Source organism: Rutilus rutilus, assembly GCF_951802725.1.
Source record: "Rutilus rutilus genome assembly, chromosome: 12".
NCBI lineage: Eukaryota > Metazoa > Chordata > Actinopteri > Cypriniformes > Leuciscidae > Rutilus > Rutilus rutilus.
The window spans coordinates 35,929,676-35,954,446 of NC_140217.1; the positions used below are offsets into that span (position 1 = coordinate 35,929,676).

At 37.0% G+C, this 24,771-nt stretch overlaps 1 protein-coding gene across 2 annotated transcripts in view; it reads left to right on the forward strand.

The window, feature by feature from the left end:
- The window catches only part of vapb (VAMP (vesicle-associated membrane protein)-associated protein B and C), a 28,008-nt gene extending 5,288 nt beyond the window's left edge, over positions 1–22,720 (forward strand). Inside the window, exons 2-6 of one of the 2 annotated variants that reach the window (XM_084425265.1) lie at positions 8,406–8,558; positions 16,870–16,973; positions 19,507–19,587; positions 19,786–19,962; positions 22,039–22,720. In XM_084425265.1, the coding sequence (XP_084281391.1) occupies positions 8,406–8,558; positions 16,870–16,973; positions 19,507–19,587; positions 19,786–19,962; positions 22,039–22,200 (677 nt within the window). In that variant the 3' untranslated portion in view covers positions 22,201–22,720. The remainder of the gene's footprint in view (positions 1–8,405; positions 8,559–16,869; positions 16,974–19,506; positions 19,588–19,785; positions 19,963–22,038) is intronic. The other variant, XM_084425266.1, reaches the window with a different exon arrangement.
- The last annotated feature ends 2,051 nt before the right edge of the window (positions 22,721–24,771 follow it).

The window sequence follows — 24,771 nt, forward strand, 5'->3', positions numbered from 1 at the left end:
TGTTATATAGTTCAACAATGATAAAATGTTAGAATATGATCTGTATGTTATTCTAATGTTGATCTAGCTTACTGCTAGTCTCATACAGACAAACAAACACATACATTTCAACACATTCAAATGCAGTTTAGTGTGCTAGTGTAATGTTAGACCAAGTGAAACAGCGCTGCGTTACCTCACAAGTTTAATTTGTCTAATAAACTGACCTGTGAGTTGTAATTCTGCACTTGCATGTAGTTCGGTTGAATGAAATGTCCATATTCCTTTTATATCCGCGGGACTCGCGTCGCGTGTGGAGCTGATAGCTGTCTCTTAGCAATCCCGAACTGCTTCATATTACAGTCATGATAAAAGCATCGATGTGTTCAGTCATCCATAAACATTATTAGATCGGTCGGCTTGACGTTGACGACAAGATCCATAATTCTTAGCAAATGTTGCGTCATCAAACTACGCCTTTGTTATTGTAAAGAGGTTAGCGACCCCTAGTGGTGAAAAATTGGCGTGCACACCGCCACAAAAAATGGCGTGCACACCGCCACACAAAATGGGGTCACACGCACTTCCGTCAACGGCATAGTGACGTCATTTTTGCCACTTGCACCCAAGCAAACTTAATCAGCCTTAATGCTAATTCCAGTACTCACCGGGTTGCGGAAGCGCCTCTACTATCATTCGCCAACATTTATCGTATCGTCGTGGTAGTCCTTCGTCGAAACATCAGGCAGGAGTATTGTTACCATGGCTCCACGAACCTTCTCTCATGGCATAATTCCACCAATGACATTGTCTCGCTTTTGTTTCGCCATGATTGAAAGCTGTGTATGGAAGAGCTTCTTTGCTCCTATTGGTCAGTGTCACAGATGTGACTGAACTCGTTGTGGAGCGCCGTAAAATATTAAACATGCTACACCCTATGTCTAATGGGTCGGGCTGATATTGTGTAGTCTATACCCTGCATTAGACATGCTCTTAGTTGTAGGAGTTAAATATCAATGCCAGTCCAATGCTGAAGGCCATTTGGTTTCCCCAACATATTTAGTATGTTGTCAATATACTTGTCTTTAAACTGTTTAATCTAATGGTTCCTGTCGCGTCTTTTGTTAGTTTCATGTTAACCTGCAGTTTTGTGTGTTTTTTATTTATTTATGAATAAACTCTGAAATGAACTGCTCACTCACAAAGTGCCTGACACATTGTGTTTTACAATAAGCCATATCTGATCTTTGCTTATCAACAGCCAAACCTTTGATAAGCATTGCTATTCAAAGCTAATGAGTGTGTAACCATTGCACCGTTTTATTGCTTAGTTTTCCTTTGGTGATCTTGCTTGTTGAGCAATACTGTTCCTGTGCACAATTCTTCTGAAATGATTTTTTCAACTGATGTCACCTAGGCCATGAAGGCTATTGGTTAATCTTAACATCTTCAAAAGTGTGTGTGCTGCTGTTTAAAGGGTTGCTTAGTAATTGTGTAAATGCTCATTTGTTGACATTAAATCAAGTCTATGCTGGGAATAAGGTCATTCTCTTCCAGGTTTCATTTTGGTTGTTAATCAATCACTAAAATTGAGGAAGATTAGCCTCAGTTGGTTCCACTGTGGAACGGTGTCAGTTCTATAATGCTTCTCCAAAATTCTCCTGACTCAAAGGGTAGTGTATAATTACAGTAAAATTGTTGCCTGATGTGATTGTCCAAACGTTTTTGTTTCCGACAGGCTTTTAGGTCTACTATATATACATTTTTAGTTTGAGGTCTTTTCAGACAATGAAGAATGTTAAAGGGATACTCCACTTTTTTTGGAAATAGGCTCATTTTACAACTCCCCCAGAGTTAAACAGTTGAGTTTTACCGTTTTCGAATCCATTCAGCCGATCTCCGGGTCTGGGGGTCCCACTTTTAGCATAGCTTAGCATAATGAATTGAACCGGACAAGACCATTAGCATCTCTCTCAAAAAAATGAACAAAGAGTTTCGATATTTAAATATATCCTATTTAAAACTTGACTCTTCTGTAGTTACATCGTGTACTAAGACCGACGGAAAATGTAAAGTTGCGATTTTCTAGGCTGATATGGCTAGGAACTATACTCTCATTCCTGCGATAATAATCAATTATCAGCACCTGATAATAGTCCCCAGCTCAGTAGCCTATTATCAGGCGGCATGCGCTGCGTCATATCATTACGCCTGCTTCACCCATGGTACGGCAGCAAAGTTTCTTGATTATTACGCAGGAATGAGAGTATAGTTCCTAGCCATATCAGCCTAGAAAATCGCAACTTTTCATTTTCCGTCGGTCTTAGTACACGATGTAACTACAGAAGAGTCAAGTTTTAAATAGGAAAAATATCGAAACTCTTTGTTCATTTTTTTGAGAGAGATGCTAATGGTCTTGTCCGGTTCAATTCATTATGCTAAGCTATGCTAAAAGTGGGACCCCCAGACCCGGAGATCGGCTGAATGGATTCGAAAACGGTAAAACTCAACCGTTTAACTCTGGGGGAGTTGTAAAATGAGCCAATTTCCAAAAAAAGTGGAGTATCCCTTTAAATTCCTCCCTCACATGTCAGACCTATTATTAATCGGTATATTGAATAAGTGGCAAGAGGAGTGGAACACATGCAAGAATAATAAACTATATGAAAATCATCCGGGAATTTCAAACAGACTTTTAATCACTCTTAAAACTAGATATGATCAAGTGGTATTCACCAGACATCGTATATAGGTCATACAAGTTTGACTCATGCATGCCTTTTTGCTTAAAGTTGAAGACCCAACTCTATGCATTGTCTATGCATGTAACTCTGTTTTGTAAGATTCCCCTCTCTGTTAAACATATTTTATTGGACTGTCCTGCGTTTAATGCAAGCAGAATGCTCTTTTATGAAGTTATTTCACTTAAGGACTTATTCAGTAAGATTATCCCTGAAAAGGTATATGTTAATTTATGTATTATATGACTTGTGTTTGTTTGCTTGGTTTTATTGTATTTATATGATATTTGTATATTTGTAATTAAATTTTTGCCATGAAAATAGCGTTAGATGCTTTTAAATTAAACAATCTATCTATCAGACAATTAATATATGCTACTCTATAATAATCAAATATACAAAAGCCTTATGGGCTGCGTTGCAGAAATCACTTTCTTACTCTGTATTTTTTGGCTTGATTTTCAGTATCCTTAAAAGAAGATAAAATTACCTTACCTTAAGATATGAAATCTTCAATACCAGTGAACTAAATTTAGTGAGGTTTATGCACAAAGCGAGGGGAAAATTTTTTATTGGGTTTAGAAACATTTTCAATAGAGAGCAAGCTTATTTATTAACACATTTTTTCCCCCTTTCTAAATAAGCTTTCATTTTAACCTCACTTAATTTTGTTAGATTTCTCTGGGTAGGAAAAACACTTAATATGTAATCTTCACATAAATATAAGCCACACATGGCTGTCAAGTTGAAAAATGTGAAGTTTATGCATCTTTATATTTTGTTGTTTAGTATCATGCATTTTATGGATCATGATTTAATGCATATATATATTGCCATAATTTAAACAAATTCTATGTAAAAGCTGTTAGTACTGCACAATTGAGGACAGTTTGACAGATTTGTTTTTCAAGAGTTAATTTAGCCGACATTGCATTATGAAGCTGACATTATATTAAAGCTAAAGAGATCTCAGATCCACTGCAGAGTTTGGTAGGTGTAGTCCAAAGCTCAGTTGCAGGCTTATGTTTTATAAATGAGGTACAATGCGTTTGTTTCTCAGCACTGGACAAGGCTTCCCCCCCCAGAGAAGGCTGTCTAGCATGTGTCATACACCATAAAGAAGCCAACATCATCTTAAAGTTACACCACGCCTCCTGCCTCTGACTCCACCCCCCTACAATACACTTCATTGAAAAGTTAGTGGATGCTCTCAAGTAGCAGGTGACTTCAGGTAACAATAACCCGACCGTCCAGGCATGCCACTTTATATTTAAAGCGTCTGAAGCTGAGACTCGTCTGTAGAGTTCAGGAAGTACCTCCAGCCAGTAATTATATGTCATTTTAGGAAGTATAAAGGGCAGTTTGAGATTTTGAGGTGGTCCAGGTGTAGTAGTAATGGGGCAAAGCTGTTAAAATATGGTGACGTCTGTTTGATTTAGCAGGGCTGCACCTTTTTGGCCTGTTCCATCCGTTTAGAATCACTAATACCTTGAACTATGTGGTGAAATTATATAAGTGCTCATTGATTCAGACCTTGGATAACTGAATTATTGTATTGCTCATGAAACGGTCCTGTAATAAATATGTTTTAGGGCTATAAAGCAGGGTGTAAATGAGAGGCAGATGTTGAAATGCAGAGTTGGAAAGACGAGTCACATCTGCGCACGTGCGGATGCCAAGTATCTCTCCGTGTAGATGAACGCTGCATCACTGCAGACAGATGTGTTGGGTATTTCTGAGCTATACGAAAGGCACGCATAATCGCTCGAGGCTTTTTCCGCCGTTGTACCTTGTTTGGCAGGAAAACCTCTTCTACATTAAATGATGTGTACAGTGAGTTTTTTAAGGTGCTCAGGGGACATATTTGTGTCTGCAGAATATCCTAGAACTATCTTGAAGCTCAGTCTGACTCTAGAGGTCAAACTGAGGATCTTTTATGAAAAATATGTATGCATTAAAGTGAGACTACATGACTATATGGTAACTATAAAGTACTATATAAATGACTATAAAGGTGCAGCATTACTACAATTCTAAGCTTTAGGTGCAAGTGTTTTTTAGCCTATTTTTAAATCTGATCTTAAAAATGTCAGCTTAATTCAAAAGCCGTTATTTGTGTAGTGACGTTTGCAAAATGTAACTTTTTCTTTTTTTTTTACTTTTTGTAAAAAAAAAAAAAACTTTTTTCGAATTTTACTGTAAGTCATACTTGTTATTTTTCATTTATATTATAATTTTATATTAATTGATAACCCTTTTTTTATGAGTACTTAATTACAGAATTACTCCAAATGCCCAGCCTAGGGTGGTCCTTATTTTTAAAGTCTCCAATTGTCGTGCTCTTAACCCTTTAAATTGTTCCTTTATATAAGAAAATACAGCATGCCAATTTTTATGGCAGTAACATAATAATTACTGGTAGCTCAATAGCTTTAAACTTTCTGAGATTTTGATGATTTTCGTAAAAACAGATCATTTGAATTGGTATTGTACCTGGCCAGTAAAATTCCAAAAAGAATCTCCATAAAAACATCTAATGCACCATATATTCCTAAATATGTATTTTAGATACATATCTCAGTTTACTTATTGTAGAAACTAAATCCAAATTAATCCATCCATGACCCGGTTTAGCAGATTTACCTTTCCTGGTGGAATCAATACATATTTCTATTGATGATCACCTTGGTTATTGTTTGGGTTTAGAGCACATTTTTTGGTTAAAAAAAATTACATTACGTTCCTTGAAATTGACCCGGAACTTTGGCCGAATCAAGCAGATTATCAGGAGGCACAGGCAAACATACATGCAATGAAAGTAGTCAATGATCACGCCGTGAGAGGAGTGGCTCTGATTCAAGAATACAATGGCTATCTCACACACTCTGAAGAACAATTGCAGTTTCTCCTTCATGTGGTGGAAGATCACCGACGGATCTATCCAGACTGCAAAAAGTCAACACTGGCTGCTGAGTATCAGAAATGAGGGATTGTTGAAAACTTTGTGCTTTTTTTGAGATTGTTGTCATTGTTGTCATGTCAGTGTTGCTCTGATTTCAATAAAATGTAGTTCATTTGCAGCAACTTTTAATATTACTTGCACATCACAATAACGCCGCACAGCTTAACATAGGCAATCTTCCACATGATTGAGCTACCTCTAAATATATATATTTTTTTGTCAACATTTTTGCATATTTCTAATTTTGAAGTTAAAAGGAACAGTTTAAGAGGTTAAGACACTAACATTTTGCACAAAAAAAAAAAAAAATTGGACTTGATAAGGACCACCCTAGCCCAGCCCTACCATAAAAGGGCTGTTTTTTTCATAAATAGTTTTTTGTTCTTCTTAGGCTCTTGGTATTGATCGGTGATGTCATTTACCTAAAAAAATTAATACAAAGAATGATGCCTTTCTGCATGACTCATGCTTTGCAATTACTTATGCACTAATTCAGTGAGGGTCTCCGGATAGGTCTGAATGAATGGAAAAGACATGAAGCTTTTGGCCAGAATGGTCCATTGTTAGGCCTTGTGTAATGTTTGTCTCTCTTTTAAGGTTTTAAAGGCCCAAGGCGCTTAGTTCATCTGCGTCTTTTCCTCTGTAACACACAACATAAAGCCTCAAACAACATAAGGCTCACCATGGGTTTCAAGTGTCTCAGCCTCTCAATAATTTAACTGGTTTAATAGAATTAACCTAGATGAGGTGTTGCATACTTGATGTGTGGTGCTGCCATATTACAAAGGGTGAAGGATGTTTGAGACAGAACTAACATGTATGGTTGAGTATGGTTGTCAACGTGAAATCAAAATTGGCCCGATTTACTTTCTCAACACATATTTATGGTTATATTGTGCACAATTTCATTGTTTATCTCTGTAATCAATCATCAAAATGTAATAACTTGCTCTGCCTGATGGATAAAAGTCCCGTTTTATTTGTTTTTGCACATGGAACTGGCACATTATGGAAATAAAAAATGTGTTGCAAATTATTCTGTTTTATGTTGACTATGATAGAAAAAAGTTATCCTTGGATTTATAGTGTTTATACAAACATATTTATAGTACTACTAAATGTAGGCCTTTTATTTCTTGTTACAAGGAAAAACACATCCCAGTTGCTACATATCAACGATTCAACCTTTGTTTCCAGGTGAAATATTCGAAAAGGTGTTGGAAATGATTTGATTTCATCAGGAATTGGTTGGAAATAAATGTCATTAAATTGCAAACCTATTGAGAATGAGAGACTTGTTTCAAAAACACAACCCCGACCCCAAGATTTTGAAAAGCATGTATAAATCTTCTCTCTATCACTAGGCCTGTCACGATAACAAATTTTGCTGGACGATAAATTGTCCAAGAAATTATCGCGATAAACGATAATATTGTCATTCTGAGACCATTTTCATTTAATATAATTATAATGGCATAATAATGCAGGTACACCTTTTCAACGATCTATAAACTTTTATTTCTAAAGAATATTAAACATTGAAAACGGAAAACATTTTAAATATCCAAAAAAATGAACAAAACAACCAAAAACAATAAAAGCAATGGACTCTTAGTGTCTGTTAACAAAATAAATGTCTGTTAATAAATAAAATGGATGTAGGCTAAACAAAATTGCACTTCAAAAAATATTAAACATTAGGCTTTAGACATTAGGCATAAATAGTGATACATTCCATAACAGGCAAAACTGACAGTTAGGACCTTTGTAAACAAATAAAAAAAAGCCTCAACAAGCCATATCGCACAATTTTGCACTGTTACTCCTGTTACTTTGTCCTTCTGTTACTTTGTCAAGTGATTGTGTACTGTCGGGAAGACGGAGACGCTCTTTATTACGTGTGTATGCTACGCACTGAAAATACTTGGTTAGGAAAGTCGCCGCAAACAGTCCCGCCGGCGCTTTCCCACACAAAGACCATGCAACTGACAAGCGCCGCGGCGCCGCCTCCCCACACAAAGACCATGCAACTGACAAGAGGGTTCACTCCTCCTATACGCTAAAGAACCGAGAGTGGTCATCCAGTCTCTTTGGTAGAGAGAGAGAGACGAGGAAAACAAACAAGCATGCAAATGGAATTATCGCGGCCGGAAAAATTATCGAGCTCATTTTTTTTTATCGTGCGATTAATTGACTTATCGACTATCGCGACAGGCCTATCTATCACCATATAGTTTTACCATACAAGTGGTGACTTGTATGTAGTTCATATACAAGAACATATAGTTCACCGTACAAGTCTCTGTTCATCAACACAGACATTAAAATGAATTGATTCTGTGATATTTACTGATTAGCGTCAGCCTTAGGCAGGACAAATTCTCTTTGTTCCATTTTCCTGAAAATCACCTTTATTCTTTGCCGCATTGTAAAACGAGTGCCAGGGTTGAGAACAATACTGTGGTCTTTTGGCCTTTGATGTACCGCTAATTTTGTAATGTGCCACTAATGTGATTTGTCTGGAATCATTATGTCTTGGTGAGGTGAAATCGGTTACAAGGTTGTAAATCGATGCAGTCTGGCTGCAGATATTGTTTGAGATGTTTTTGCAGCAAGCCATCACCCAGCACACACTAGCAACTGCATGGCAATGCGCTAACAACCACAGAGCAACATCTGAGTTTTGAATGTAACAATTGAATGTCCTGTCTTTCTCCCCTCAGGTCCATTCACAGATGTGGTGACCACCACTCTAAAGCTCGCTAATCCCACAGACAGAAATGTGTGCTTTAAAGTAAAGACGACTGCACCGCGCCGGTACTGCGTGCGGCCAAACAGCGGAGTGATTGATGCCGGAACCTCCATCAACGTCTCTGGTAAATACAGCTCATTTTTCATAAAATTAGCATTTTGATACCATTGATCACTCTTGATTTAAACTGTCAAAGCTTCCAAATGACGGTAAGAATGTTGTTGCCTTCATAGTTCTTCTTGTTGTTGTTATTATTATAATTATTAGGGGTGTAACGATAAACTCAGCGCACGATTCGATACGTATCACGATACTGGGTTCACGATACGATACGCATCACAATATTTTGAACCAAATTAACAAATGAAACTGAAATTTAAATAACAGATTTATTTCCAAAACATTAACAATTTTCAGTAACTTTGTTGTACATACAACTTAATAAAGAATTAACAAAATGTAATTGAACCTTCTGTATGTAAATTACCAATCGACTAGGTGTGTCTGAACAATGAAACTGAATTTTAATTGGGATAGCTGAAACCTAAGAGAGAACAGGTAAAGCAGTAAAACAATTGTGACACCAGAATAAAAATATTCATGATTCTGAACCTGAAAATACATAATTATACTATGCAATGCATAGCCTATAAATAATGTAAGCTCTTTTTTACTGATAAAATCAGACATTTGGCATTATCAGGACCCACAAATATTACCCCATTGCCTTATTATACATTATATTAGTAGTTTAATGTAGTACTGTTACTGCAACTCTGTAAACTAATTTCTTTTCTAACGCAGTACACTTTCAATGCAGGTATTCGTTGAATATCTTACACAGATAAGATGATCTTTTAAGTTTTAGGGGAATTGACTTTAAATCTGGGGATCCGAAATCTCTCAGATTTCATAAAACGTATATCTTCCTTTATGTTTGGAAGATGAACCGAAAATCTTTCAGGTTTGAAACAACATGAGGGTGAGTACCTGATGACAGAATTTACATTTTTGGGTAATTTAATACTTTATAAATACAGTAAGCTGAGTCTTGGATTCTTGGGCGGAATAAGTAAATAGAGAAGCAGAATAGAACAAGTAATGCTTATGAAGAAAAAGGTCCGTGGGAGTGATTTTATGCCTCTTTGGGATGGCACCACCAAGCGCCGTTCACTTTAAGTATAGTGGTGCAGAGCCAGTGGTTGTTCTGTAGGCAAACACAGCCTTGAATTTGATGCAACTGGCTATTGGCAGCCAGTGCAAACCGGTGAAGAGAGGTGTGATGTGCGCTCTCTTCCACTCTTGCTCTGGCGTTCTGGATCAGTTGAAGAGGTTTGACAGTACATGCTGGAAGGCCTGACAAGAGAGCATTACAATAGTCCAGTCTGGATAGATCTCCCTAATGTGCAGGACCGGGCCGTTGTAGCAAAATGGTCTGTGAAGCTTAACTGATCAACAATCACAACTCCAAGATTCTTGGCTATACTGGAAGGAGTTATGGTTGATGAACCAAGATGAATGGTAGCCTGGTAATACCAAACTCTGCTACTTCGCTTTGCTTCGTAGACAGAGTCTGGCATGGCATAATTGAAAAGCGTTTTCTTTCTCGCGGGGAGGCGCTTGTCTGAAGTTTAAAATCATTGGTTCCCGTAAGCCAATCACATAACGTTTGGTTATGGCGTGTGTTATGCGCATGCTCAGCCGCATCTAACTTCCACTGTAAACACATGTATGATGCGAAAACAAAACCATCGAGCGAAATACCGGAGTGAACATGGCTGTGAACGACTTTTGCAGATTATGTGAAGAAAATCTACGCATCCACGGTACAATCAGCGTCTACGTCACGGCTCTCAGCCCGCCCTCTGTTAGTTGATTGGCCGGCTGTTTTCAGGCCAGAGGAAAACGGAAAGCTATTACGCTGTCTGAGACTGAGTACAGAAGCGAAATGAAATTGAGCGGAAGAAAGAAGTCTGACGTAGTCAGGCTAGATGAATGGAGACGTTGTGATGAATTGAATTGAATTGAATTGAATTGAATTGAATTGAATTGAATTGAATTGAATTGAATTAAATTAAATAAGATATTAAAGTGTTGATATTAAATAAGAATAAATATTAATTTACACGCATATAAAAGTGTTATTGTTATTACTACCTCTACTTATTATTATTCTTACTATTTATTCGTATTTTTTATATATATGTTTGTATTTATTATTCTTTTCTTATTTATATTAATATTATTTATTGTTGTGCTTGCGTCGTAATATAATAATAATAATAATAATAATAATAATAGTTATTTAAAAGTAATATTCATTTGTAATTTATTATTTATATTTGGCTGATTTATATTAATATTATTTATTGTTTTGCTTGCTTTGTTATAAACTCAATAGAAATGCTCTCCATTTACAGGAACACATGCACTGCCTTCCTTTAATAACTTTTTGTTTTTTATAACACTGTTGCAGATACAGAGCCATATATATTTAATTATATTAAATTCAGTGCTATGAGTCATCTGCTCCAAGTCTTTATATTGTGGAGGAACCACTTTGATGATGATGATGATAATGTCAATATTGTGTATCATGTGACAGATGTTTGTAATGAAAACGGCATTAGCGGTCTTTCAAAGAACCAAGTGCTTAAAATTGCCGTTGCTATCAAATGGTCATTAACTCTGTCAGGTAATTGATCAGTATGAGAAGTTGATTATTTAGGTCAATTTTGAAAGGGATTGTTTAATAGTGAGTCATTTCTGATCTTTTCTGTCGATGTGTCACAGGATATCTGTTTGTGTGAGCTTGAGGCAGGTCTGTCTGTGCGGATCCAGATTCCCGTCCCTGTTATAAGTGTTAGCCCTTTCTGCAGGCACATTTTTTTTCTATACACGTCCTGGTTTCTGTATGTGTGAATTTACAGAGAATCAACTCACAGACCATTTGTTGTTTTTGAACGGAAGGTGAGAATGAAGCGAGAAACGGCAAAAATCACCCCCAAAAAAATTGGTTCACTAAAACTATTAAAAATAATTTTCAGTAGTAAAAAAAAAAAAAGATGAAATAAAAATAAATATTATATAAAAATCTAAATTTTGAAATGCTGCCTTGGCAACTAACAAATAAAGCTTACGATGAAGAACTAAAATGGCTAAAACTGAAATAAAAATAAATAAGCCTATATATAAATACAATTAAAATGAAACTATAAAGGTAAATAAATAATGCTAAAATTGATTTGAAGGCACTTTTGCAGACCGTGATTAGTGATAAAACGACCAGAAGCTATGATGTGAAATGAGCAAGAGTGATGTGGCCGTGTCCATCAGTGCGGCTAAGATGAGAATATGTAACTTTATGCAAATGAGCTAATGAAGTCTTTGGAGTACACTATACAACCAGAGTGTACTGTGGTTGGCAAAATGAAGGAGACGTTTATGTTACAGCACCTTTATATCCATTACCCAGCTGCTCTCTGTGCATGACGGAAGCCTTTACATAACCAACAACAGTGCTGGTCTCTGAGACCTTTGAGAGTTTTCCTAATAACTCGACTCATTTGAACTCGACTCAATCTCAGAGCCTCTTGGAATCTCACGGACGCTCTTATATTGCTCTCATTATTCTGTGTTGATTCTGATGGTTTGGGATTTCTCTCCATGGTGAGATGCCTGGTCCCTGTCAATATGTGCAATATCTCTGACTGTATTTGAATCGATGACAAGCTAGTTTTTTAGTATTCCCTCGCGTGTTTATCAGAGGGGATGCACAATGGATTTTGGTTAATGGGCTTTTGACTTTTATCCAGACCTATGAGACGAGCCTCACGTCTCCGTCCGTTCTCAAACATCACTGTCTGTCTGGATTGTGAAGTTTTTTGTTGACAGTTCAAAAGCAACAACTTCAAGCTCTGAATCCCTCATGAATCTGTTATGATTGAAGAAACTTTACCTTTAAAGTTCTTTATACAGTTTATGTCCACTTCCACATTGTGTCCACAAGACTACACACTTATTTAACACTCACACTCACATCAATTTCACCATTATGTAACGCTTCTATGCCTTTATTTGATCAGCAACAACATTTCTTTGGCTGCACAAAGTGAAGTAACTCCAATTTAAAGATATATTTGTGTTTACTGATAATAGTGATTGTGACACTCTGCAAGTTAACAGAAAATAGGTTGACTTTTTTGTTGTATTGTTTTTTTCTTAAACATCTTCTTTAAGTCTTAATTTTTTATAATTCCATCAATACAAACATTATGAAGAGATCAGTAATTGGGATTTTTGACATATTTCTTTAACTGCAAGGTGGAGACACCAGTAAACTTCATGCTGAATATGGTTTATTATGGTTAATCACTTAGTGTTTATAATCCTGTCATGATAATATCAAATTACTTGTTGATTATACTTATTAATACCCTGTCATGACTCAGAAGCTTTGCTTTGGAACTTAGTAAGTTAAGTACGCCTCTCTAAACCATTAGTGTTGTCTGGATTTCCTCACATTTTCTCCCTCTCTCCATTTAGACTTCATAGTTTTTGCCGAGGGGATTCCGAGGTCATGTTTCATAATTAATGGAGTTGCTCTGCTTTTTATCTCCAGGGATCCAGTTAATTAGGCAGAGGAATGATTGTCTGCAGTCAGGTGTTTTGTTTGAATGCACATGGCCCAGGGCGACAGTTTTCTGCAGTTGTCCCGCCCCCAGACAGGCCACAGCCTTGAAGATGACCACTCAAGTTGTGACCACACAAGCTCTGTGTGATTAGAAATAGTTCTCTTAAGAATACAAGAAAGAACAGTATGTGCAGACAGCTCATAAAATTTGTGTAAAAGACTGAGATTGTGCCAAATACGGTTGCTTTCAAAACAAAAAAGGAGATCCAGAAAGACCTTTCTGTACATGAGCAATCCTCGTCTTTCTACATTGCACATTCGAGATATCTGATCAAAAGTATGCATACCTGAGAGCGTAAATTAGTTAATATTTTGTAATATTATCAGGTCAATCACATTAAATGGCTAGATATAATCACATTTATTTTCACTATTCTGTTTCTTGTAAATTTCCAACCGTCTTCGGGCTAACATTGTCCATGTTCTGCAAATTTAAGCATCACATAAAGATGTTCTTTGTTAAAGAAATCATGCTCTTGTGCTTTAATAATGATTAAATCACTGCCTTGCTCTTGTTGGATTGTGTCAGTAGTGATCTCCCAGAGAATGAACTGTCAATCACAGTCAGCATGGAGCCGTCCATTTTTTTGTTCAAGACAATAACACCTAATACTTATTAGGGCTTTGACTCCGAACTTCGTTATTCGAATATAATTCGAATATTTAAAAATATAATGATATTCGAACAAATATTAGGCAGCCTTTAATATTCAAACCTGTTATGGGCATTATTTTTTGGAAATGTGTTTGCTTGTAAACGTTGTTTTCAATTCAGATTCCAAGGCTTTTTCCGAGGCCTGGTGAAGTTGTGAATCGCGAGCTCATTAGCAAGGCTATTATTGGTCATCTGGGCTCATGTAGGTGACGTTAGCGTCCTGGTTAGCGCCTATTTTGCATACCAAAACAATGGCCGCGCCAACGGCTACAACAACCACAGCAGACGAGGAGTTCGAAATCTACGCTCCTGACAATTTGAAAAGCAACATGTGGCGCTACTTTGGGTTCCCAAAGAAACAGGGAAAAATCACGAGTAAGGACAAAGTGATGTGTAAAATATGTAGGACCAAACTCGCATACCACGCGACGACCAGCCACATGAGAGCCCACCTGTCAACACTACATCCCGGCAAGCTGGAGGAGGGGGAGGGATCCGGGGCGAGGCAGGCCAGAATCGACTCCATGCTATCTCCGTCAAAATATTATTAATAAATATTCAAATATATTCTAATATTAATAAACAAACAAACTTCGAATATGATTTTTGGGCAAAAGTCAAAGCCCTAATACTATAAAGTCTCTGGCTTTGTTTAGCAAAAAACAAACAAAAAAAAACTCGAAATTCAACTCGCATCCGTTTATGATTGCAGTTTGAACATCGAAAAAATCTATTTTTAAATTCACATTCACACAACACTGTTTACCACAAACTTTTATGCATTTTGGCCGTTCATTTACACAACACGACATCGCCAACTACCGGCCTGGCAGCATAATACAGCGTTTTTATTCATTTTCGTAGATCCGTGTGAACGAGGATCGTTTGGCAGTGTTGTCGTCTGTACGCTAACATTTTCAAAAAAGCAAAGTAAAAACTTTTCCGTTTTCAGTACATCGTTGTCGTGTAAATGCACCCTCAGTCTAAAAAGTAGTTGTTGTTTTTCATCTGTGATGCAATGTGTATATAACGTCTTACACCGTGGGCGGTAGCGTCTATTGCTGTTTTCATTACTGTGACAGTTGATATACACTACCATTAAAAATTATAAAGTCTCTTATGCTCACCAAGGCTGCATTTATTTGATCAAAAATACAGTAAATACAGTAGCATTGTGGAATATTATGGTACATTTTTTCATTAAGGTTTCGTTTGTTAACATTAGTTAACATGAACTAACAATGAACAATACTTCTACAGCATTCATTAATCTAAGTTAATGTTAATCCCAACATTTACTAATCAAAAGCTGTTAACATGAGTTAATGCACTGTGATCTAACATGAACAAAGGTTAATAAATGGCATAAAATATATTGCTCATCGTTAGGTAATGCATTAATTAATGTTAATAAATGAGACATTATTTAAATAAATGATTTCTATTGTAATGTCATTTATTCCTGTGATGGCAAAGCTGAATGGTGTGAACTTGAACTGATACTTTGACTTTCTCCACATCTTGCGTCAAGGATAGCAACAGCTATGGGTGAGAAATCTGAATATTTGCACAGTGCACATTTCGTTTAGTAATATTACTAATGTGAACTGTACAAATAAAGTCATGTCAAGACTCATTTAATCCCTCTTCCTCTGTTGATACGTTTAAAAACACCCCCTTGATGCTGCTAGTGAAATACCGGTCTAGTGCAGTCGGAAAGATTGGGACTGACAAAACAGGACATTCCCAATCTGTCTCAGCCGTCTGTTTTCAGTTTGCAATATCGACGGCGCTTGATTGCCATAATGGCACACAAAACCAAAGTGAGGTTTTTTAACTCGCGGGGGAGTTGGCGTGCATCTTCTGTGAGCTCGGCAGTAGTAGCCACATCTAAGAGGGCCTTTGAAATTAAGAGATCATTTGTTTTTAATGAAACTTAGCAGCAGTTTTCCTAAATCATGCACACATTCACTCACAAAAAGACCCTTTTGAATCCGAATGGTGTCTTTTAAAAAGGGTGATGGGGGTGAAATCGGCTTTCAATACTGATTTCAACCGTGCCAGAGCCCTCGCACGCCAGGCATAAGAAAGTGATCATTGTAAATCATGGTAACAGCTCTAAATTAGCTTTTGCTCATTGGAATGACATCAAATAACATGGCCTTCTTTGGATGGTGATGATGGGGTTGTAGACGTGAACTTCCTCACACTAACACCTGGTTTGAGTTAAAGGCTGAATGTGTTATTATTAACGTGAAAAACACTGTTTAGGAGCTGTAAGAAAAATTGCCCTACTGGGGTCACTGAAGTTTTATCAGCAACGTTTGTAGTGGGATTATATGAAATGAATAGCTGAGTCTTTTTGTTTTTCTGAGTAATGTCATTTTGTGAAACATGGGTGTTTTACACCCAAATATTTTATCACATTTGGGGCCAGATTTACTAAACAGGGCAGATTAGCGTAAGAGCGCAATCCAAAAAAACTCAGCTGGGAGTGGAAAGGTCTGCGCGTGATCTACTGAAGACTTGCAAAATGATCCGCAGCCGGATCATTTCCATAATGACCAACGCAAATTAGGCGGTAAGCAATACCGCAATAAAACCGTAGACTGACTTGCGCAAACCGTAGAAAATCACCTTGCATGATTCATTTAGATACTCTCCTCCCATAAATGTTGCATCTGAAAAGAAAATTCCTACAAATGCATAATTCAATAAATTACTGTCCACGCCTTTTCACCACTATTTTTTTCCACTGTGTGTCTTTAGTAAATCCTGACAGTAGTTTTTTAACGCCAAAAGAGGGTTTGCGCTGGCATCAGCTGTTAGTAAATCTGGCTCTTGGACTGTTGAGAAACCTATCTGCTGGAAATTTTAATATTGTATAGTTTTTTTTTTTTATTCCTTAAAAATCATAAAATGATGTTGGAGCCATCATGGCCTAGCACTTGGGGCTCAAGTAGGCATCTCAGGTTCAAATATGGCTCAGATCGTCTGTCGTCTTATGACTATCCTGCCCACTAAAATGAGGAAAACGCTAAAGATATTGTTTAATGTGTACTGTATGTTCTTGTGTTTGTCTTACAGTGATGCTGCAACCGTTCGATTATGATCCGAATGAGAAAAGCAAACACAAGTTCATGGTACAGTCTCTGCTGGCCCCACCTGACATGACCGACACTGAGGGAGTGGTGAGTACTGATCCATGCCACCTGCTTTCTGAAGGTTTAAACTCCCTTATATATATTATAAAACCATTCTTGATGTCTTATATGTGGGGTCCAAAATGTACTTTTATAACTGCTAATTGCAGGTGAATTGATATGTTTTTACCAGCCTTGAACAGTTTGTTTGGCTTTATTTATATAGTAGTATAGTATTTATCAATATATTTTTTTTAATTAGCTTTTATGTTTAAATTTTTAGGTTTAAAGCTGCAGTCCGTAACTTTTTTGGGTTCAAAATGATCCAAAATACATTTTTGAGCAAGTACATAACCAGCCAGTGTTCAAAACGATAAGCTTGTAATAATGTTTTTAATTCCAGTGGTACTGGTGGATTTCCGCAGGAAATTCGAGCATGTCTCTGCGTCATTACGTCACGTCTGTACACATAAAGAAGGAGTCTCGGCTAGTAGGCTATATTGCGTGTGAGGATGTTGGAGGTGGAGATTTATAGCCTTTTCTCACAGCACTTGATATAATTAAACTTATCAATTTGATGGCGGATCCAGAAAGGTTCAAACGACAATCACCAGTGACAACTGGAGATTCACCCGTTGTAAAACGCAAAAGACTTCGGACTTCGGCTACAGAATAAAAGAGACTGTAACCGGGCCATGCGAAAACAAGGATAATAACGGAAGGGCATTAAATGTAGTCACGCAACGATGATGTTGTTAACATTAACAATTTGAGAACAAAGTATAATTTGCACGATTTGACGTGATATGATAAGCGATCGTTAGATTTAATAAGCGCGATTTACTGCAATGCTTTTTCCCCCTTAGTTGGTCAGGACAAAAGTGGATGTTACTTGTTCAGACAACATTTTCCGGTGAAAATTCTTATGTTGGTCATACTTCCAAAAAGTAGAATCTGTGATTGCGAATGACAGTATCCACACCAGCGGCGACTGACAGCCGCAAATTCTCCTCAAAACATTGGATTCATCCACGCTGTGCCGTGCCGAGGCACAACCCATGTTAAGTTGATAATTCCGCGAATAACTGCAATTGCAGATTTCAAACAGAGATGGCGACAAAGAGGAAAAACTACGGACTGCAGCTTTAAGTAATTGTATGTGCTTTTGTCTTTTTTTTTTAGGGCTTTCAAACGATTAATCGCATCCAAAATGAAAGTTTGTGTTTACATAATTTATGTCTGTGTACGGAGTATAATTATTTTCTATATATAAATACACACACATGCATATATATATTTAAGAAAATGTGTTTATATATAAAATATTTATATATAATATATATTATATATAATATAAATATATACACAGTATATACATGCAAATATTTCTTAAATATATACATGCATGTGTGTGTATTTATATATAGAAAATAATTATACACCGTACACACACATGTATTATGTAAAAACAAACTTTTATTTTGGATGCGATTAATCACGATTAATCGTTTGACAGCCCTACTTTTTTTATTATTAATAGTTTTTGTTTTTACGTATTTCTACTAAGCCTTAATTTATTTTCATTTCAGTTTTGATAATGAGAACTTAAACTTAAATTATTTTATTTCAGTTAGTTGCCTAGGCAGCATTTCTTGTTTTTTTTCCCATCTGATAATTATATTTTCTTTTATTTCAGCTTTATTTCAATAATAAAAAATAAAAAACTTTTAGTTAACAACAACACAAAAGTCTTTTGCATTATTTTTGAAGTTTTTCAAAATACAGACTTCATCAAAAGTGTGCTACAATGCCATTTAAGCAATAATATTGTGATAACCTCTGGCATAGATCAACAATATATGATACAAAGCGGTGTGAGTTTGCTGTTCAAGTAATATAACTGGGGTTGTCACATAACTCTAGTGTTTGTCAGGGTCCAAGAGCAATATCCAAATCTCTTGGTTGTTCATGACTCTCTCTGAGCTTTCTGAAATAGATCATACTGAACATTTGTGTGCATGAGCAGATGTAATGGTAAATAGGTTATGAAAATGACAGGAAGGAGAAGCGGAAAGAAAATGTAGAGCAGAGATCTGGCTACTTATTCACTGTCCTGAACTATTTCCACGATTGCTTGTTGATGGCTCCAAAGCTTGACTCCAAAACCGAGGGAGCTGCCTCACAGTCTGCTGTCTACATAGCCGGATACCTTTTTAAGATCCGAGACCTCGCAGATGACTGCTTTGAAACTCTCTTCATGGGCAACTTATTAATGCATAACGTCCACAATTGGCTCAGGTGGCATGTGGCCAGGCTAATGGATCAATGCTGTCACAAGCATTTGAAATACAAATATTTTAGTCAATTGTGCCTTTTTAATTGTTCAGAAATTTTTCTAGCAATACTTTTTATCATCTACATTTCTCTGGGGAAATCTTCCATGGTGGAAATCTTCCTATGATGCCTAAAAATGTTGTGTATGTAAGCAGGTCGCTAGGGTTTGTAAACGGCTCATGAGGTGTTTATTTGGTGTATAATCAAATGTAGGCTCTTGTTTACACGTTGTTGTTCTCTCCTGCAGTGGAAGGACGCCAAGCCAGAGGATCTGATGGACTCCAAGCTGAGATGTGTCTTTGATATGCCCGCTGAAAATGAGAAAACAGTGAGTGGATGGGTTTTCATGTTTTTCCTCATGTTAGCTCTGAGCTGTAGGCAGTGTGTGAAATGACAGCAGGCTTGACTACATTCATGTTACCCTCTCCTAAAACTATTAAGCAAAACAGATTCTTGGCTCTTTTATGGATGCATTTGCTTATGATTGTGTCTGTCTGTGTGTGTGTGAACCTGATTTTGGCCACAGCATGAAATGGAAAGCAATAAGATATCCGCCAGTCTCTCAAAGTCGGAATCATCCACATTGTCTATGAAGTCCATGGCCTCCAGTCTGGATGATGGAGAGGTCAAGAAGATCATGGAGGAATGTAAAAGACTGCAGACGGAGGTGCAGCGGCTACGAGAGGAGAACAAACAGATCAGGGTGAGTGTTTGCTATTTGCATTCTCAGAAATATCATTGTCAGCAATAGTCATGAATATTTTAAAACACTAGATACTTTTTTGCTATTTTCTTTCAAATTCAGAATTCAAATATACAAAATTATGCATTAAAAATACATTATATACAATACCGTATAAATCACATGATCCTTTAGAAATCATTCTAATATACATTTAAACATCCGCCTAACGTTCATCGACCTTTAAAACATGGAAGTAGTAGCCTAACGTTAGCCACTTTACGTGCCCACTCGCTCTACCGCTAACCTAGATAAATGTGCGCTATTATTAGGCACATATCCAAGTGTTTGTTCTGAGTATGGAAGCTAAATTAGTACCACGCTTACTGCATACTCTCTCAAAACTCGCATCCACTATCCTCTTAGCAGCCGACTCAGAATTCACTAATCTATGAATAAATTAAGATGTTCAGATAGTTTTTGCTGATGCATTAATAATCATCATTTTTGTCGGTGTGCTGCAGCAAGCTTTGTGTACATTTGAGCGCTTAAATAACATTTTAAATGATTATTATGGTTTATTATTTCTCTGCAATGTAGAACAATGTCATAATATTTTTCAGCCCTGAATTTGAAACCATTTTCCAATGGCACTCCCTAGATGCTCAAATTACCAATAGACTGAAACAAAATAGAAAGGTTGAATTTAATTAAATTGAATTACTTTAAAGCATTTATATCATTTATTTATATTAATTTCTTCCCACTGATGTCCACTTAAAAAAAATTTTTGTGTGTGTGTGTGTGCCTATTTGACCTATTTAAGTCTTTCATGAAAAAATAATTTCAGAATAAAAATGTTCAGTGTTCGTCTGCTGTACCTTTAAGAAACACTTATAATGAGCAACGTTACATTTATATCCATTAGGGCTGTAATCAACCAAAGAAAATCTTGGTCGACTGAAGTCCTGACATTTTCGACTAAAAATTACGTTAGGGAAAAAAACACGTTAAATGAATTAGCTGCGCACTGTGCGCAGTACATGGTAGACTTGTTGTCCGCCTAAATATAAATAAACATAAAAAACTAGTAGGCTATTTGCAGTGTATTAAATCGTTTTTGACCTAATTATTTTGCTCTGAAATGAGTGTGACACACGAGTCTGTCGGCTCTGACAGCGTTGCATCACGTGCACCTGCGCAATAATCATAGCCTATGATTTCCGAAAATAGTACTATGTTGTCAACTAGTGATATCATCACAAGAACTTTTGAGGAATATGCAACATAATTTAGACAATTGTTTTTGTCATATGTATTATAATAACAGACAGACACTATCATTTCAGCCGCTCTGTGCAGCCGCTCTGTGGAGCTCAGCTTCGCGGCTGAGACACGAATAGACTATTAACTTTTTTTTAAATGCTGCCACACTGCCGATGTCTTTGTTGACATGGTAGAAGAGGACTGACTATGAATTAAACGCTCTCACAATTAAATAAATAATATTCAGCAAACCTTCTAGTAGCCTACTTTCTTCTATCTGTCTCTCTTCTCCAGTGGGTTGGGCTAATCCAAAAGAAGTGAAAACAAGGGGGGTGTTCTGAAGACAGACTGTTACCTGTGAAACAGGGGTGCTCTGAAAACACCCCCATTAGCAATTAGTGCTTTCCACCTGATGAAATGAACGCGGCAAAACTGATGAAATCAACGCGGCACAAAATCGACCAATCAGAATTTTGGTCGAGCCAGAACGTATCGACCAAATAATCGACTAATCGACTGGGAGATTACAGCCCTAATATCCATCACCCTGCTCTCTATAGATATCTGTCTTTGAGCCATACTGATTGACCACCGCATTACTTGTGCTCTCTTCCACCATATTGTTCAAATTTGTAACGGCCACAGGATGTTGAGCATATCAAGAGTCGGAACTGAAGATAACCTGCCCTTACTCATCAGCTGCAGCTGGGGACCATTACTGCTGCTTGTTTAATGAGACGCGTACAGGGCCAAAAGCGCTTTTCATAACTCTCAAGATTATTTCTGTCATCTAACTGTCTTTATCTTTATCTCTCTCTTCCACTTCCCCAGCAGGAAGATGATGGTCTGCGGATGAGGAAGAGCACAGTAATGTCCGCTCCGCACTCCTCTTCAGCGATGAGAGTGAAGGAGGAGGGGCTGAGCACCAGGGTGATCGCTCTAATTGTGCTGTTTTTTGTTGTGGGTGTCATCGTCGGCAAGTTGGCCTTGTAAAATCCGAGAGGAGAGTGTTACAAGCATGCATTGCGGATGAAACAAAAACAAAACAGACAAGTAACCAATGCAGAATTCGTTTAATCCGAATGCCATATCATTGGGGTAGTTTTGGATTAGCGAGGTGTGTAAAATTAATAAAGAGATCAAGATATTTCATCATGTTATGTGCAAAGAAATAAATTCAGACAAAAAAAAAAAATTAATAATAGTAATCTGACACAGCTCTTGCCTCAAAATTGTGAAATCATTCTGGCCCCTCTTCCTTAATTATTTCTGATGCAAGTTCAAATATATCATAGATTTTAACCACTAAAATGTTGTAGGGATTTTCTAACACCAGATGTGCGACTGAGTTGTGCTAGAGTGAATGTTGTTTATCACTTTTTTCTTTTTTTTTTCAATGGGTCAGAAGCAAATCTAATCTGTATACAAATGCTAAACATCTTTGAAAAGTGTCACGTGAGCATTTAATTTGTGCATACCCAAACATCGTGCATTAAAGCAGCAGTTCACTGAAGTTTAGCCTGTATATTTTCAATCACTAAAATTATTAAAAACAAGCCTTCTAGTATCTTCCCCAGTCACACTGTTGTTGAAATAACGTGTTTTATATCTTCCATCCACTTCCGTTCAGTCCAGCAGATATGTTTGAGTACCAACAAAGTACTATGATTCAACATATATTTCCTCGACAAATCGGATAACATGCAGTTTTGCAAGAATATATGATGTCATCACTAATTACCCACATTTTTTTGTTAAAAGACCACCACCGTTTCACGCCAATTTAATGTTCGCTTGCAAACACAATACGGTTTGACTATTAGGTGTTCAGACATCTTAAATCAACAGCGAAGAAATGGACTGTTAGTGACTGATATTTCAAACTGCTGTTACTGGGGAAGTGTTGGGGAAACCCTTTGGCCGTTCACCTATTCATTTGCTCCAAAAACCATTTGAAACGATATTTCTCTGTATGTCGGTGAGGCGCAGAGCTGATGTCTCTGAAACCAACACTTCCGATGATGCTTTGCACAAACCGATTTCCCTGTCAGGAACAGAATAGGTTTTTCACCTTTCTTTATTATTGTTTTCTTTTGGTAAGGGATATATGCTTGAATGCATGGCTCTGTTTAGAGCAAAAAAAAAAAACTTTATATTTTATTAAGCTGCTCCATAGGTGAAATATCCTTTTCAGGCCCTTTTAGCACACCTCAGTTTCCATTTCGCTGCCTGTCGACCTAAGTTAATTTATTGATCAAGTCATTATTATATACAATAATAGTGCAGCTGCTAAGCGTAATATCTGATGCACCATGTACATGCAACTGGTTGAAGGTCTCTCTCCCTATGAACTTTCTATCTGAAGATGCCATGAGGAGTTTTCACCATCAGGTCCATTAACACTAACACCCCCCCCCCCCTTACCCTTTCAGAAAAGAACAAAAAAAAAAAGTAGTTAAAGGAATAGTAAATCCAGGCTTTAACATTTCATGATCATTTACTTCTCTTCACGTTGTTCCAACCCCAAATTGTTTGCTTCTGTGAAACAAGTTGTTAGGAAGAGCTGCTCTTTTCCATACATGACTTACAGTATGTTGCTGTGAAAAAGGACACAAATAGTCATGAAACTATCATAAAACTAGTCCAAAGATCTTTTGTTGTTAGAGATGGACTGAATTTGTTCATGGCGTTTGGCATACAATTTGATATGTTTGAGATTTTGCATATGGTATGATATGTAAATGAGATTTGGCATACGAATTGATATTTTAATGAGGTTATGAGTGACAAACTGTTTAGCCAGTTCCACACAAAGCTATTGCATGGCTTTAGAACATGGTACACAATTTTTGTCCTTTTTGGATCATTTCAGGATCAATCCCCATCCACGTTTATGGGAAAGAGCAGCTCGGACGATCTGCATAGCATCTAATTTGGGGTTTCGTAGAAGAAAGTAATTAATATGAGGTCGTAACAACATGATGAGGGAGTAAACCGTGATGAAATGTTTAGTCTTGAGGGCAACTATTCTTTTAAAAACTGACACATGTGAGTATTGTAACCTGTATTTTAGCCATGCCAAGCCTACACCTCATTTCCAGATAAATGCATGGCTTCGATATGCCTTGTCGGTGGTCTGAAATGTACACAACACTGGTTTATCTCGCAGCATAAGGCTTTAAAAAAAACACTCCTGACATTTCTGCACTGTTTTCCTGAGCCCTCTGTTTCTTTGCTGTCCTCTGATGTTAATTTAGTCGTTTGTTTGGATTTAAGTTATGAATAAAGCTTTTATTGCACAGAACTGTTTATATTAAAAATGCACTACATATAAAGAATGTCATCTTCCCATGCACAACGGTCTGGTCTTTGTGAAATAACCGAAATGACACCCGAAGAGAGACTCTTCCTACAGGGGACCATTTTGTGACCTGATGTGTATTTGTGTCATAGTTTGGTGTTGTGGGGGCGTTTTTTTTTTCTTTAATGTTTCTCTTCTACCCCCCTCCTTGAGAAGCTTTAGTTTCAGTTAATCATCTTATTGCTAAATATTGGATTTCTAAG